Raw genomic sequence first — 18397 nt, 5'->3', positions numbered from 1 at the left:
TCTTCCAGTATCGCTACATGATGGACCCATTCACAAACAGATTGACCAATTCTCTTTCTCTATGGTCCATTTTTCTAGCCTTCATTGTAGACATACCACATTTTAAGAAAAGATACTACCATCTTACAATGTATTTCCATTTAGGTAGACGTTCTCTTTGAAAAAAAACAAACCGAACCTTTTCCACTAAATCAATACATTTATTCTTGGTTGAAGTGCAGACAAACTGGCCTTTGTGGAGTTTATTTCAATGCATGTTGACCCTATGCATTTCAAAGTAGAACTGGTAGAAGATAGTCAGGCCTTTGTTCTGAGGTGCCATAGAACTGGTTCCAACTGAGGACTTAGTGTTTGTGTCACAAAGAACTCTGAAAAAGTCACTAGAACATGAGACTTGTGGGGAACCAACGATTCACTTATTGTCCTTTTCTATCAATATTTTCGTTTTTCCTTGTTTCGTCTATTGAAATAGCTGTGTATGTACTAATGTCAGAAGTAACAGAGAAAATAGCTTTCAATGTAGAATAATTAAACCAGATAGAGATAGTGTGTTTCGCTTCATACCTACTACCTAGCTTCACACCTCTCTTATAACTGTCCTTGTTTGTCCTTTATTGTACTGTATTAGATATTTTGTATCCTGCCGCTGCCATTCTGTGTTTTGGAACACTGATGGTTATTTAGTTTCTGCCTTTGTTTTTAACAGATTGGGTTCTCTTCCGTACTTTTCCCCTTCTATTCATTGGAATTTGTTTACCCATTTCTGCTCTCTTCCACCATTCATCTCTCCGTTTGTCCCACTTTGGTGGCTTATATGTTGCTGGGATGCTGGAAGCTGTGCCACTGGTATTCCAAATACCAATCGGGCCTCCTGTGGGAGACAAATTTCAGTGGAGCTTTTTCAGACCAGTACTGGCAATCTATTTCTGAAAAATATTGGCCGGTGAAAGCCTGTGGATGATGGTATGTTCATCAGCTGTTTACAGTGTGGTTTTCTTATGTGGCCTTTTGCCTTGGTTCTTTAGGGAAAAGAAGTTTGATTTTTTTTTTCTCCTAAAGCCTACTGTTGTACCCCAGGGGGCTTGTTAATTTTGCCAAGTTGTTTGCTATTTCCTAGGTAAACTGTAAAACAGTTTGGTTTGTTACTTTTTGGTCTGGGGTTGGGCCACAGCCTGCTGATTTCTGATTGGTATTGTTCCTTCCCACAGACTATGCAAATAAGCTTGGTTGTACCCTACTGTGCAAAGTGTGTACAGGAGGGAATTGGTCAGTGCATGCCCTTTTTGGATATGCTGTGACTTGACATTAACAAGGAGTTTGTGTGTTTAAGCAGCCACCTTCAGAGATGTTTTTGAGACTGAAAGATGCAGGGAGAGAAGCAGCAGGAGTAAGAATAAGGAAGGAGAGAGGGAAGGAGGGAGGGGGAGGGGGAATTGGAAATGAGTGAGAGAGGAAGAGGAGGAGGAGAGAGAGAACTGCTTAAAAGAATTGTAAGGTAGCAGATAGACTTTGAGCCTCCACTCAAGTACTCCCTCAATGCAAGAATACTTGGTTCTATTAAACTGGCATTCCATGATGCTCACCTTCCCGACACAATCACTAGAGACAAAGTGGGTGCATAAACAAATGTGGTGAAGAAAGCTGATGGAGCCAGGCTATCAAAAGATAGAGTGTCTAGGGTCTTAAAGACTTGAAGGTAAACAAGCAGCCTTCTGGCTCAGAAGCAACAAGCCCACATGGAAGAAGCACACCAGCCTGTGTGATCATGAGATGTCAGAGGGATCAGGTATCAGGCATCAAAGAAAGAAAAAATCATACCATTGTGTGCTCACCTTCCCAATACTATCACTGAAGACAAATGGGTGTGTAAGCAAAGATGGTGAAGAAAGCTGGTGGTTCCTGGCAATCAAAAGATATAGTGTCTGGAGTATTACAGGCTTGAAGGTAAACAAGCAGCCATCTAGCTCAAAGAACAAAAATATCAAATCATCGTGAATGAGGGGGAGTACAGATTAGGGACCCAAGACCCATCTGTAGGCAACGGCATGCCCTTACAGAAGGGTTGCAGGGAGGACGAGCCAGTCCAGGGTGTAGTGTAGCAACGATGAAACATACAACTTTCCTCTAGTTCCTAAATGCTTCCGTTACTCCCCCCCGCCCCCCACTATCATGATCCCAATTCTACCTTACAAATTTGGCTAGACCAGAGGATGGACACTGGTACAGATAGGAACTGGAAACACAGGGAATTCAGGAGAGATGATCCCTTCAGGACCAGGTGAGAGTGGTGATACCAGGAGATACCAGGGTGGAAAGGGGGAACAGATTACAAGGATCTACATATAACCCCTTCCCTGGGGGATCGACAACAAAAAAGTGGATGAAGGGAGATGTCGGACAGTGTGAGATATGATGACAGAATAATAATTTGTAAATTATCAAGGGTTCATGGGGGGCTAGCGCGGAGGGGGAGGGGGGAAGAAATGAGCTGATACCAAGGGCGCGAGCAGAAAGCATATGTTTTGAGAATGATGATGACAACAAATGTACAAATGTGCTTAATGCAGTGGATGTATGTAAGGATTGTGATGAGTTGTATGAGCCCCCAATAAAATGATTTAAAAAAAAGAATTATAACATGGTTCATGGACTTGTATCATTAAAGATGGTGACAGGCCTGGAGTGGGTCCAGTGGTAGAAGTGGGGATGACAAATGGCAGGTTGAGAGGAGCTTGCTGAGAAAAGGAGAGGCAGGGGAGGACAAGGCAAAACCCTGCCTCGCACTGAAGAAGGGAGACTGAGTTGATCCCTGTTGATCCACATCCAGCGTTGTACCTTGGTGTTCCTCAGTGAACCACTTTGATAGAAATAAGGAGCTCTGGTGGCATCGTGGTTATGCAATTAGAAACCAGTAGCCACTCTTCGGGAGAAAGATGAGGCTTTCAACTTCTGGCATGGGTTACAGGCTTTGAAACCCATAGAGGCAGTTCTCTGTGCTTTAGGGCTGCAGTGAGTCAGAATCGAATCAATAGCAGTGTGTTTGTTTTGCTTGTTTTCACTATAAATATGGTCTGTGAGTTCTGGGTGGCTTTTTGACAGAGGATTGAACCACAGGAATAATAGAGTGCGCCATGGGAGGGATGCTGGTATCAGAATTGGCAAAAAGGTGCATCTGACTTCCACATCTCTTGTTTGATCTTAATTCACATTTTTCCTCCTGTAGTTAGACATGTTTTGGACTTTCTTCTACCACCGTTTCATACCTGCACATTGAATTTATAGTTTTAGTTATGCTTGTATGAGAAATGCAGTTGGTACCATAAGAGTGTGTTTGCTCTTCCCACTGCCAGGCAAGGGCATTTTTTTAACTTCATAATCCTCCTTTAGGAGCCCTGGTGGCTTGGTGGTTATGTTGGGTTGCAATCTGCAAGGCTGGCAGAGAAACCACCCCCCACTCGGAGGGAGAAAGACAAGGCATTCTACTCTTGGTTAAAAGAGGGCAGTTCTCGCCTGTCATATAGGGTCACCATGATTTGGCATTGATTTGATGGCAGTGAGTGTGGAGTTTGTTTGGTACCTTAGTGGGTTATGAGTTGGGCTGATTACCATAAGGTCAGCAGTTTGAAATTACTAGTCTCTGAGGGAGAAAAATGGGGCTTTCTACACCTGTAGTCTCAGAAAAACACAAGGGCAGTTCTACTTGTAGGGTCTCTATGAGTCAGAATCTACTCCATAGCAATGAGTAGTCCTCTTTTATACTCTTTAATTTTTTGCTTTGTTTTATTGAATATGTGAACATAGTTATTGTTGGATGTGGTATGAATATTATAGTATTATCTTTTCAAGTCTCATTTAGTAATAGGTTTCCTCAGAGTTTTGCTCATGGTGACTTTTTAATGAATGCTCATTGATTTCATGCTTTGCTTTAAAAAATATTTGTTCATTTATGTTCACATTCTTCACAAGATTTCCAGTTGGATTTTTTTTTTTTAGTCTGAGTGCATTCCTCTTGAGTGGATATGGGTTTGTCTGTCTAGGCTCCTGGGCCTTCCCAACCGGGACTCCTTTGAAAGACTTGAGTTTGTGTACAGTTTCTAATGTCCATTTAGGTGACTGAATTACAAGTCTTTGAGGATTAGGATCATACATAGGATGTCTGGGAGACTCCGGCAGAGACAAGGTCAGGACTGGCATATATATTTTTTGTAATCTCCATGAGTGGATTGGCTTCTATTCCTTATTAAGGGTGAAGAAGTGCTTTGCGTATTTAGGCTACAGGTGATGGTACCAGACTGAGTTCCACCCTGCTCCACTGTTGTTGGCCTTTGGCTTCACTTCCTGCTTTTTCTCCTTGTTTTTATTCTGCATTTTCAGGAAACTCAGTCTGCAGTACTCCTAGAAATAGAACTTTAACATGCTATCTGGTCAAATTGATTAGTTTTCATCTTTTATACCAAGTGAGTTTTTTGTTTATTGTGAAAAAATGATACCTTAGAAAAGTGTATATTAATGTACAGCTTGATAAAATTTCACATATTGACTCTATAACTCCCCCAAGTTTAACAGACTATTATCTGCCACTCCCCTCTGCAAAGAAATTTTTTTTCTTTACAACTATTGTAGGATAAATATTTTATACCTGAGGTTCATGAGCTTAAAAATTTTTTTTCATTTAGAATATACACAGCAGAACAGATACCAGTCCATCCACTTTTACACGTGCAGTTCCATAACACTGATGACATTCTTTGAGTGTGAACCTATTCTCACCGCTCCCCATTAACATAACCTTGCTGCACCTGAAACTTTCTAGCCCATCTTTGGGATTGCTGTTGTCAGTTTGGATCCCACCACATAGGTTGTTCTCAAGAGGGGCTAATACTCAAAGCAAAGAATCTTGACTTTAAACTAAACTACACATGTTGTTTGGTTTTAGGAAGATTTCAGAGGATATTTTGGCTTAAGATCTAAACATTACCTCAGGACAATTGCTTTAGGGGTTCCTTCAGCCTCCCAAATATCTTGGTTTATTTCTATTTAAGTTTAGGAAGGGATTTTCCCCAAGAGGAAAAGGGATACTCATCTTCGAAGTACTATTTACTAAGAATGATTGGCACCTTTAACGTAGTTTTCTTTCAGGATGAAGCCTAAATTATATTAATTGTAATTTTCATGTTGTAATGAAGCTAAACATTTTGTTTTATACGGTAAAGAAGTGAAGTTGTGTTTCCAGAATTTGCAGAGTGTATTAGAAATATAGTACCAAGGTGACGCATTTTTATTCATACAGGATCACTGTAGCAGTATGTATGGTGAATGATTTAGAAGCACTACCCAGCAGGACCCAGCAGTGTTTTGTTCTGTTGCATGTAGAGTGACTATGAATCAGAATGGAACAAGAACCTAGGGGAACCAATTTACATATATTAAGCCACTCACTCAATAAGCATATGAGTGTCAGGCAAGGTTGTAGACATTGATGCTCTTGCAATATATGAAGTAGAATTGAGTCTGTGACCTCATGGAGTTTACAATTTACTGGAGAGGAGAGGCAGTTCAAGTATTTCAACTGAATAGAGAAGTTTTAAAAGTTCTTCTTGTAGCTCTTGCAGACTCATCCCTGGAAAGGCAAGAGGAGCAACTTTAACGGGCGAGAGTGAAAATGGTCCATGGGTGGCAGAGCACAGGCCATGTGTAAAGGGTAAAACATCCCTCCTTGCACATGGCCTGTCCGTCCAGTTGATGCCATGGAGGACTGAAGGCCTGTTTTCCCTTCTCCAAGTTGTCCAAGAAACTATGACAAATCTAGATGGTCGTTGAAATAACGCAATCTTCTTCTTTGTAAAGAAACCATTTTATTGGGCTTTTGTATACATTAACAGAGCAAATTGGTTTCTCATTCATTGGTGTATACACACCCAGTTGTGTAACATCAATGTAATCCCCTCATTGTGTAACAGCACTTTTCCCACTTGCTCCCTGTGTTCCCCATTTACACTAGGCTTTCTTTCCTGCCTCTTCCTGCCTTTCAAATGGTGTGGTTAGTAAATGCCTTTTTGGTCTTCTACGGTTGGTTGTACTGAGGAGTACGTCCCTCTTGGTGTTATTTTTCACTAGATAGGCCTGACTACTGTTTGACCAAGCCCTGGGGTCACTGTTTGGCGAGCATTGGACTGCTGACCCCGCGCTCTGTGCTTCAAATCCGACCGGTGGCTCTGAGGGTGAAAGAGGAGGCTGTCTGCAGACTTCTACTACATAAGGGGTATAGCCTATTATACTGGGAAATAAACCCCATTTCTAAGTACCCACATCATTCCTTCCTTCCTACCCCTCAAACAAAGCAAAAGAAAACAGGCAAGCTTCTTTGGAGTCAGTTCTATTCATGATGCCCTCGTGTTCTTCTCGGCAGTATTTTTAGGGTTACGATCTCTGGAACCAGACTCTCCGAGGTGATCCCGAGTAGGTTGAAATCACCAGCCTTCCAGTTAGCAGCTGAGCACTTAGTAGTTTTTACCAAGCAAGCCTTTCTAAATATTTCTGGAGGGTGAGATTTGTGCTGAAACTCTAAAAAGACTTCTGACTCCATCTGATCAGCTATGTGTTTTTGGATTAGCTATTTTTCTCCTCATCTATAGAGTGTCTAGTTTATTATGCTGTGCTTTTTGGTTTTAGGAACGTGGAATAACATCATGTGTTTGGAAATGCTCCGTGCCTTGTTAGTGCTGTGTGACTACCACACTCTTGCCGTTTCTTCTTTTTCCAGCCACCCCCTCCCTTCCCACCCTGTCCTTGGTCAAATGGACCGGACTATTTTATTTATCCAGTTGTTAGATTACTAGATAACCCTCACTGATACTTTGGCAAGAATTTAATCACTCCTCTGAGGATTCTTTCACTTTATAAAGGAACTCCTGGAGTCATCATCTGAACCAGAATCAGGAAGTTCTAGGGTGCAGCACAGGCCAGTGGCCCATGGGTAGGTAGGAGGATCTTTCCACTGGCCTCTCACACAACCAATTCAGTGCCTGTTCCGTTTCTCTTCAACATGGTTTTCATGTGACATTGTTTTCTTTGGCAGTGGCTCAGACCAGAAGTTGCTGAAAAGCTTGGAATTTCTTTTATCTTGTTGATTTGCATATTGACAGTTGATGTATATATAATAGGAAAGACAACTTATAATTATGTTCTTTCCTCCTTTGGCTCTTCTTTCCTTTCCTAGGAAAACAAAGTCGAGAGGAGTAAACACATCCAAAAGCCCAGTCATTTGTAAACATGAAGTGCTTGTGTGTGTTGGGATGTTGGATCTGTAGGTATCTAGGAGACCATAAACGTTTTCTGTGGCAAGAGACTTGGTTAGGGTGTCTCCTGGGGAAGTTAACTTGTATGGATAATTAGTATTGTCTTTCTTGTAAGATATAATAATTCCCGGTAGTGTTGGTGGGGTTGTTAGATGGCAAGGGAACGAGGAATCCCTTTTGGGGGGTGGGAGGGTATGTTTTGTCTCTTTTTTTTCATAATTTTTCATTATGAAAAATTTAAATATATACAGAAAACTAAAGATTCATGTAGTGTATCATATATAACCACTTAGATTTAACTAGTAATACCATTTTGCCATATATGGGTAGATTTGAGTGAAGATCGATGATCAGAAGAATTGTTATTCTTTTTTTCAGGTTTGTTAGAGGTCTTATGATTATATAGGAGAATTTACATATGTTTAAAGGTATCTGTACAGGAAAGATACAGTGACATGATATCTACAATGTATTTTCAAATAATTCATAAACTAGGAAAACACATTGTACAGTTAGTTCATTACCCATAGGCTACAACTAAGAAATATGCACACATCCATACACTTTTCTACTCTCTGATACTTACTGAAAAGGGGTAAACTTATGTGTCTTGTGCAGAGTTCTACATCTGGCATTGTCTGGGTGTTTCTTTGTGTTATGATTTACTGTGCTTCGTAGTCTGTTGGGTCTGGGTTGTAAACTGGAAGAGAGACTTTCAGGTTTATTTGGGTAAAGGTTTTGGACAAGAATCCTTCATAAGTGATGCTATTTACTCCATATTGCATCATAACAGGAAGTACACACTGCCAGATTTTACCAGTATCACGGAATGCCAGTTTTCTGCATGGTAAAAGGGTCTTTTTATTTTTTACACTTTGGTGCCATATGGATATACTATTTCTTGTCATCCTTTCATCTAGGATTTCAGCATATGTTGCTGAATCTGCCTTTTAATAGTGTCCTACTTATGAGTTTTAAACCCTCTCCTACCAATCCCAATACTAATCCTAATATTGTGGGGAGATGAGTAGATTCTTTCAATGTGGGCAAGAAAATGGGCAAGAATCACCATTAAGGAAACAGTTAATGTATTTGATTTTATCTAAAATGTTTCCAAGCCAGATGTTTGGTTCTTAAGATAGTATAGATTAGTAGTTGAGCTACATAGGTTCATTGAATGGAAATTATACCTGACTAATTGGATCTAGTGACTAGGACTTTTTTTTAAAATTTGTAATCAGATTATATCAAAGAAATGAACATCTCTTAGCTTTAGCAGTCGGGCTGGAGTGGTTCAGTGTTAGAATTTGTGGAAGAGGCCTGGGTTCAGTCTTTAGCCAGTACTTCTCAAGGGCATCTAACAGTCTTGTGTCAGTGGAGCTTGTGTGAAAACCTATAGATAACAATAGTCCAACCTCATTGTTCATGAGGGCACAATGAGGTCTGACTTCAGAGAAACAAGTGTTGACAGCACATTTAAAAATTTCTGTGTGTGTGTGTGTGTGTGTGTGAGAGAGAGAGAGAGAGAGAGAGAGAGAGAGAGAGAGAGAGAGAGAGAGAGAGAGAGAGAGAGATGGATGGGGGGGAGGGGAGGTGAAGGGAGAGGAGAGGAGAGACACAGGCAAAGGGGGAGAGGGGAAGGAGAGAAAGTTGGTTTTCATTGAAAGCTGATTGAACCCTTAAGCTCCAAACATGGTGATTACTCAGTTTGCATTTACTGTTGTGTGAGGCCCTTCTCAAGTTTCTTGACACCTAGTAGGAGACACAGATGGATAAACAAGACCTAATGTGCTATGTGGTATGGTTAAGAATTGATTGGGGTTTGTTTTAGAGAAACCCTGTTTAATCTATTGGAGTTCTGGTTGGATGTAGAAATATTTATCAAATCCTTTAAAATTTAGTAGTACACGTTTCCAAAATATCTGGTGCTGATGTTGAGATACTGAAGATTTGTGTTTTCTAAAGTAGGGGATACTGCCCCCAGATGGAGTTGGGCTGCAAAATCAGACGCACATACTCTATCCAGGATTACAGGATATAGTAAGAAAAAATTGTAAATGCCAGGGGATTCTGAGTAATTTTGTGTGTGTGTTTATTTATTTATATTTTACTGGGGACTCTTACATCTCCTGTTAAAATCCATACATTGATTGCATCAGGCATGTTTGTACATATGTTGCCTTTATTTATTTGCAGCCATTTACTTTTTATTGATCCCTTGGTATCAGCTTCTCATTTCCCCCCCTTTTTCCTCCCTCCCATAGCCCTTTGGTAGATTATAAATTATTATTATTTTCCTATCTTACACTGACCGCTGTCTCCTTCCCCTGTGTTTTCTGTTGTTCTTTCCCCCTAGAGAAGGGTGTATGGTTATGTGTTGATCATTGTGATCAATTCCCCCTTTATCCCTTCCCTTCCCCCACTTTCTCCCCTACCTGTGTGGTATTGCTATTCCCATCCTATTCCTGGATTCCGTGTGTTGTGAACCCCCATCTCTTTTCTATACCTGTGTACATGTTCTGGTCTAGTCTGAATTGAGAAGCAGTACTGGGATCCTGATAGTGGTGTGTGTGTGTGTGTGTGTGTGTGTGTGTGTGTGTGTGTGTGTGTGTAAAAGCCTCAAGGAACCAGAGGGATATAGTGTGTTCCATCGATACATTATTGCACCCTGGTTGACTCATCCCTTCCCTGTGACCCCTCTGTGGGGGAACTGTTGGAACTGTTCTATTGTCTACAGATGGACTTTGGATCTCTGCTCGGTGCCCTTCCCCACCCCCCCCCCCATTCTTCACAGTATGTTTTCATTTGTTGTGTGTCTTCTGATGCCTATTACCCGGTCCTGATGACACCTCATGATTGCACCACATGGTGTGCTTCTTCCATGTGGACTTGTTGCTTCTCTGCTGAATGGCCACTTGTTTAACTTCAAGCCTTTAAGACACCAGACACTAACTATATCCTTTAATCGCATGGCACCATTCTCATTCTTCACCACATTTGCTTATGCACTTGTTTGTCTTCAGCGATTGTGTTGGGAGGGTGAACATCTCAGAATGCCAGTTTGTTAGAACAAAGTGTTATATTGAGGGAGGGGAGGGTATGAGCAGAGGCTTGAAGTCCACTTCCACAGTGTATTGCCGAATAAATACATGTACATAGGCCAATACCTCTATTTTTGTGGATTACTGCATTTATACATATACACACCTATGCTTATACCTCTATTCATTACTTTGCTTCCTAGGTCCTTCCTCTGTTTCCTTTACCTTTCTCCTGCCCCACTATCACTCTCCTCCCGTTTCCTCCTCTTAGAACTTCCTCTTAGCTAGTTTTCTTTTGCTCCAACATCCGCAGGGTTTCTATCTCCTCCTTGTTGTTGACTCTTAATTCCTTAGTTATTCCCCTGTCTATGGTGCTGCCTGCTCCCGCCACCCTTCCCCCACAGCCCTTACCCCTCAAGTTCCCCCTGGGACCTTAGGTCCCTTTGTGTTTTCCGCCTAGGTCTTGCTTCCCATGCCTATTTTACATAAGTAGGCAGACCAACCATGACATAGCCCAAACAAAAAAAAAGGAGAGAAAATAGAAAAAAGAAAGAGAAGATTAAATTAACAAATAAAATTTTTAAAAAGGAGAAAAAATATACATAATTCCAGGTCTGTTCGCTGACCTTCATGACTATCTCCACTGGTTTTGCTTTGCTTCAGTTGCTGATCTCCTATGATCCCTTCTTGGTTTGTCCCACTGTGGGTGTTCAGACTGTACCACCTCCCCGCTGTGTGACCCCAGATTTGTCCTCTGTGGCAGTCTGTTCCACATGGCAAGGGATAATGTGGCACGAGCTGTTGTCAGCCCCTCAGTCCCTTCTGTGTCCCAGCCACTCCCCACAGGGGTGTTGTCCTCCGTCCTCTGGGCCTGACTTTGAGATCTCGAGATTTGTGTTTTCTAAAGTAGGGATACTGCCCCCAGATGGAGTTGGGCTGCGAAATCAGACACACATATTTTATCCAGGATTACAGGTTATAGTAAGAAAAAATTTCAAATACCAGGGGTTCTGAGTAATTTTTTTGTTAATGAAAAGATTACTAACCCTACCACACAGTAGGACAGTAGGACCTGTTTATCCATCTATGTCTCCCACTAGGTGCCAAGCAACTTACTCTACATGAGAGTAAGTGCAGAATGAGTAATCAGCATGTTTAGAACACAACTGCTCAATCAACTTTGAATTAAACTAATAATAAAAAAAACCAAATTAATTTGGGAAGCTTTGCTCTGGATCCTTCCAATCAACTTTCAGTGCTGGGTAGATTTAATGTTTCTCAGTTATTGCTTGGTGGCATACTTTTCATCTTCCTGAGCAGAGGAGAAACCAGATCCATGGGTAGCTAGTGGAGTTAGTGAAACTTTATTATAAATCTATGGGCTTTTTGTGACTTGCTTTTGTGTGCAGCTTGTACTCTGCAACAACTTTGCTCTTTCATTAATAACATTTGTGCCCCTGCTCTCCTTGATTTCTGTTTTCAGGCATGAACAATGTTCTCATTCACTTATAGTAAATTTTCTATATTACGATTTTAAAAGGTCATCAGTGAACTTTGCTCCCACCTTCCCCACCCCCTCCCGCCCTGTAACTGTACTAACATAGCATTCTCTTCCCTTAGTTAGTTGAGTCTGAGACTATTCTGGTATGTGTTCTTGCTCATTGCTTTTCGTATGATACAGAAATATGATACAGATTTGGGACTCTTGTTTGTTTGTAAAATAAGCTATATACCTGTATGCGGAGCCCTGATGGCAGACCAGTTGAGCGCTTGGCTGCTAATGGAAAGAGTAGCAGCTGTCCACCAACTATCCAGCAGCTCTGTGATAGAAAAGACCTGGTGATCGCTCTTGTAAAGCTTACAGTGCCGGAAGCCATATGGGGCAGTTCTACTCTCACATTGGGTCCCTGAATCTAAAACTGCCTAGATAGCATCTAAGAACCACCTCCACTGTGTGTGTAGGGTGGGGAGTGGGTGGGAAGCAAATGATGAAACTGAGAGAATGATTTAGACCATCTCACATATTAATGGCAAATTCTATAGTCACCTCTTAACTGACTGAAAAATTTTTTTAGGGATCAGTAAAATGAAAACAAGTTGCAGAGAGGAAATATAAGTGGTCAAAACACAGAGGTGAAGATGCTCCATTTCCCTGTTAATCAAGGGACTGACTGTAAGTAGAAAGAATAATGCCAGAGACTTTATCACTGAATTGCCAACATTTAAAAATCTTCACGGGGCCATGCAGAGTGTGCTGTGTTGCTTGTCAAAATCGCTGCAGTCTTGCAGGGTGTAATCCGACAGTATCAGATTTGAAGTGCACTCCGCCTTTGACTTGTTTGGCTTCATCACCTATGCTGCTAAAGACAAGAGTCCTTAAAAATGTTTGTACAAGGGTGTTTGTGCAACGTTGTTGGTAATGGCAAGAAACCTGCAGGAAGCTGGACCGTTCTAAAATACTGTCTTTTTGGAAATGATGATTACACTGTATAGTATGTACTTGTTAAGTGAGCCTTGTGATGCACTGGTTAAAGCACTGCTAGTAGGTAAATTCGTATCTATGCCAGAGAATGTATAGGGAAGAGAAGAAAAATAAATTAGTTCTATTCTTATTCTTTCGTATCATCCTTCATAAGTGAATTTGAGGGGACTTGAACACCCCCCCGTTTACAGATTAAAGCAGGAAAAGGAACAGCATAATAATGACAGTTTACCAGGAGCGGGAATTGGTCTGTTGGGTTACATGTCATTTGTACATGGTAATTACTAAGGTGCCCGGTTGGTATGGCAGTGGTTTTCAGGGGCAGTGTTCAGTCAGGTGCAAGCTGTGTTAACATTATAATAGTAATGCTAGTTGAAACCAATTTAGGTTGGTTTAGTAAACCCACTATCCTCCCTTCCCCCCGCCCCCCCACATGTACCAGGTTTTAGATTATGAAGTTTATTTGGCCCCTTCCCATCTATTCTCTTTGAACAAGACGTGAATGCAGCTGATTTCCTGTATGATTTTATAGTTACTATTCTTTTTAAAAAATGAATTTATAACTTAATGGCCTAGAAATTTTAGTTGAATTTTTAAAAATAATGGTTTTATTGCCATGTATTACATGGTCCAGTATCTCCATTCACATACAATTCTGTTGTTCAGGCCCATTGAGTGGGGTTATACAGTCATCAGTGCTATCAGCTCCCCACTCCCCCTTAACCCTTACCATCCTCTTTCTTTCCCCGCTATCTTAATCCAAATATTATTACTATTTTTGGTGAGGGGAGAAAAGAAGTGAAATTTCAGCTTGGGGCCCTCTGTCATTTTTTTCTCATGTGAACTTTCTGTGATACGTACGTTGCTGTTGGGGAGACCAATTGAGAAGAACTTCTTTATTGGTGCCCTGGTGGCATAGTGGTTATGACTTGAGCTGTTAACTAACTACAAGGTAAGCAGTTTGAAACCAACTCCAAGTGAGAAAGATGGTGCTTTGTATTTCCATAAAGAGTTAGAGTTTCAGAAACTCAAAGGGGCAGTTTCACCCTGTTGGGGGGATAGGGTTGCTGGGAGGCGGCATTGACTCAGTGGCAGTGAGATTTGAGTTCTTTTTAAGCGCTCCCTGACTACTGATGAACTTCTATTCCTGACACTCCATTGTAGGTTGGTTCTGACACAAATTGACTACAGGCAGCTTCTCGGTTACACATGTCCAATTTACTTGTCCTTTAATGCACAGCTTCAGTTCTCAAGGCTGACACAATCCAACATGGCCAGACCATGATTTTTACCATTGAGGGGATTTGTCACAGTAACCAAAAGGGGAGAAAAATTACAATATGCATTGTGAGCCCTTTCCAGGAGTCTGATATGTGAGATTGGATTATTGGTGATGCTTGTTGGGTACCGTGGAGTCAGTTTCAACTCATAATGATGGACATTACATTCAACAGAACAGAACTGCCTGGTCACTACCATCCTCACTCTTGTCATTATGCTTGAAAAGGCTTTGAGCCTTTCCCTCCAGTAAAGTAAAACTAGGGAGGACCTGTGTACACCTTTTCCAACTGACCTACAGTTTTTTTCAGAGTGAGTCTTGTTCATAATCTGAGGACTGTTTCTCTCACTTTTTTCTCTCACACCATTACCTTTTATTGTCAGTCTTCATAAATAAAATCTTTATTGTCTTTATGGGTTAGACACATTACATAGAAATTTAAAGGTATATTTTATTTATTTTTTAAAGGTATATTTTAATACACAAAAATACACGCAATGAAGAAGGATTGGGTGACCTTAGCATTTTGTAAATTGCAATAATAACTTCACCGATTCATCTGGATTATGCCTGGGGATTGGGCAGAGGTTTCTAGTGAAGTGATTAGAGTTGTCTGTTTTGTCTTTTTCTTTATATATTTATGGGAACATCTGCCTGTTGACTTCAGCAAAGCAACCAGTGTCTGAGTTCATGTTTGCAAGTAACTGAAGCCTTGATTTAATTTAGGAAGAATTCAACATTCTTTTACTGTAAAAATTCTTAATTCTTAAATTTTCTTGTTTTTGAGTACACACACACACAAAGGGACCTCACAAAGTTCATGCTAAAATGTATGTTTGTGGACATAATGGATGTTTCCCAACAACTTTGTGAAGCCCTTTAGTAAATTAGTTCCTGATAAGGCTGAATGAAATTCCCGCGACTGGCTTAGAACCGTTGTGGTTCATCCCCTGGACCTGGAAGAGGAGATCTGCCCATGTGATCCCCTTGGTTTCTCATATAATAACCAGTGAACTGCATAGGCAGCATCTTTCCTTCCTCTGTCTAGTCGCTAGTCTGTGCCAAACTACAGTATTAAACTACTTTTGTGTGAGGTTTTTCATGCATTGCTTAGTTATTCCTTATAGAAAATGAACCCTTTTAGTATTTTAAATTGTAAAAGATATCTTTTGAAGAGCAGGTGTTCTTCCCAGTGTTTCCCAAGTGCGCTCCCTGGGGACACTGGAACAATGCGGGTGGAAGTGGGCTTGTAAAAGCAATGCCTATACTTTATCCTAGATCATGGCCTGTGTAGTACTAAAGTGTTAATTGCCAGGGAGGCACTAGTAATTACATATATTTTTTGAAATGGAGGCAGTAGACCAAATAAGTTTGGGAACCTATGATCTAAGTGCTCCTTAATGGTTGATATAAAAACCCAGTGTTTATTTTTTAAACTTAGAGTTACTTACTGTACTTATTTTTGTCTTACTGAAGTCATTGTTTATGTTCCTTTAAGATCTTTCTAGCTCCTCACTGGTGTTACACGATTTGAGCAGTAATTTATGAATCTCTAATTTATTCTCTCAGGCGGATTCTCCACGGTTTTCCTAGTACGGACTCATGGTGGCATACGCTGTGCACTGAAGCGAATGTATGTCAATAGCATGCCAGACCTCAACATTTGTAAGAGAGAAATTACAATTATGGTAAGCAAAAGAGTAATTCCATTTTAGAAGTTTGGTATACTTTGGTTTTCACTGTAATACAGTCAGATTTTAGGCAAGCTGTTTATTTTTAATGTACATCTGGAAAAACTTGGAAGATCATGAAATTAATTTTTCCAATTATCTGGGAAATTTATGTTTTATGCCTTATTACCATAGGTAGCTTTCTCCTCTCCTGGGTTTTTCTTCCCAGCTACAGGTCAGTAGCCAAGCTACTCTGCTTTTTCCTTTTTAAAAGGTCCATCTTAATCACGGAGTATTTGGAGTTATAGAGGGGGCTTCAATAAGTGGGTAGAAAAATTCCATATTCTTTTTCCATTTTCCAACCTGCTTTTTGAAACTTGTACCATAAAAAAATTTAGAGAATTATCTCATGAATATCTTTGCCATCAAACTTAATAAATTACACCTTATAGACAGTTAAGGTTCCTGTGTGTGTTCCTTTCCAACAATAGCCCTGAAATGTCTTCCTTATCCCAAAAAAACTTCCACTGTTCAGAGCTTGGCACTTCCCTCCATTCCCATGTGGTTTTTGGGCATTCATTGCATATGCTGCTATTTGAAGACAACAATTAGTTTTGCTTAAATTTTAAAAACCATGCTGTAAATTAGATTATTTTTCTTGTGTATGTTGTAATTTTCAGCAAAGGAAGTTTTTTCATTTGAGAGAAATAAAAAAGTTTAATAGAGCATTTAAAGAAAGTTTTAGTGATTCTTATTTAACAAGTAACATAATAATTTTATAAAATTGCAATTTCTTATTTTTGTTTGCTTATACATGATTCTCCACATGGTTCCTATTCTTCATTTTTTAAAAGTGTTTATTGTTTTAAGTTTTAAACCAACTTTAATCGAAAAAGCATTTTTTAAAGGGCACGTATCTCATTTTCTCCTCATCTCCAGAACTAATTAAAAGATAAGAAACAAAAATAGATGTGATAATCTATCCCTCTAGAATTTCTGTAACTTTACAATGTCATTTCTATTTCAAATTGCTGGAGCCTGTGCTCACAATGTTACCTTGCTAGATGGAAAGATCATGTTCACTGAATCAGTAAATGTAATCTTATTATACATGTGGTGACGATAACCTATTTAATTCAGTATATGATATATATGTATAAAATCAGTTGTAGAGTTGTTTTGAAGCATGTCTACCCTGTGTGTGTCAGAGTTGAGTTGGTGTACTGCGTAGAGTTTTCATTAGCTCTTTTCTTTTGAGACTCTTCTGGGTAGAGGCAACCTCCAGCTTTTACACTAGCAGCTTAGTGTATTAACTGTTTGCACCAAGTAGAAACTCCACAATAAATGGATATACGTTTCTGTGAGGTCCTGCTGAGTTGGTTTGACTCACAGAAATCCTATGCTTAACAGAAAAATACTGCCCAGACACTCATGTCACCACAGTCTTTTTGTTTCTTTTAACTTTTATTGACACCTCATCCGCATATCATATAATTCAGAGTTAAACCATATCAAGAAGAATTGCATAATCTTTACCACAATCAATTTTAGAACATTTTATTTTTCTCCATATTCATTTTTATTCATGTGTTTTTTTCAAGTTTGGCAAAAATATAAATAATTCACCAACCCATTAGCTTCATATGTATAGTGCCATTGATTATACTTTTTGTGTTGTACAACCATTATTATTATCCCTCTCCAGTCTTTTTTTTAAACTATGTTTGAGACTTGTTGTAGTTACTAAGTTGAGGGACCTCTATTTTTTCTTAGCATGATATTCTTATGAGCTTGTCTTGCCATCCTTGTGTCTTTAGAGATACTGTATATATGAAAAGGCTTCACCAAGTTATATGGAAAAAGCTACAGTATCTTTTAATTTTATTTTCCCATAAACACTTTTCCCCTTAAATACCTCAATTTATTGGGAGTTCTTATAGATGCCATAGCATTCTGTAATTTCAATAGTTCAAGCATAATTGTACAATTGCTACTGCAGTCTGTTTCCAAACATTCTTCTTAAGCTCTTTGATATCAACTTCCCCTTTACCCTTTCCTCCACTTCCCTTTTCCCCAGGAACCCTTGTTGTTAATGTTATATATTATTATTATTAATATTCTTTTAGGTATCTCTCTCTCTATACACATATATAAATAATTTTTTTCCACCTAGAATTGTTATTCACTCCCAAGTGGAGTTAGCGTCTGAGAGGTGAATGATGCGTAAGCATAACAGTAGGGCAGAAGACAGGGAAAAAAAAAGAGGAAACAAAAAAATTTATATATACTGTATATACTCATGTATAAGCCAAGTTTTTCAGCACATTTTTAAAAACATTTTATTAGGGGCTCATACAACTCTTATCACAATCCATACATATACATACATCAATTGTATAAAGCACATCTGTACATTCTTTGCACTAATCATTTTTATTTCTTTTTTTTTTCCTTTTCTGTTTTTACATTTTATTAGGGGCTCATACAACTTATCACAATCCATTCATATACATACATCAATTGTATAAAGCACATCCATACATTCCCTGCCCCAATCATTCTCAAAGCATTTGTTCTCCACTTAAGCCCAAGAACACACCAGCCTGTGTGATCGAGTGGTCCCGAAG

At 39.6% G+C, this 18397-nt stretch overlaps 1 protein-coding gene across 3 annotated transcripts in view; it reads left to right on the top strand.

The window, feature by feature from the left end:
- Positions 1 to 18397, top strand: part of BMP2K (BMP2 inducible kinase) — a 126548-nt gene that overhangs the window by 25394 nt on the left and 82757 nt on the right. For all 3 annotated transcript variants that reach the window (XM_075544148.1, XM_075544150.1, XM_075544151.1), the window contains exon 2: positions 15670 to 15788. In XM_075544148.1, the coding sequence (XP_075400263.1) occupies positions 15670 to 15788 (119 nt within the window). The remainder of the gene's footprint in view (positions 1 to 15669; positions 15789 to 18397) is intronic.

Source organism: Tenrec ecaudatus, chromosome 3, assembly GCF_050624435.1.
Source record: "Tenrec ecaudatus isolate mTenEca1 chromosome 3, mTenEca1.hap1, whole genome shotgun sequence".
NCBI lineage: Eukaryota > Metazoa > Chordata > Mammalia > Afrosoricida > Tenrecidae > Tenrec > Tenrec ecaudatus.
The sequence above is the reverse complement of the archived record's forward strand: the minus strand, read 5'-3'. Positions and strand labels throughout refer to the sequence as shown.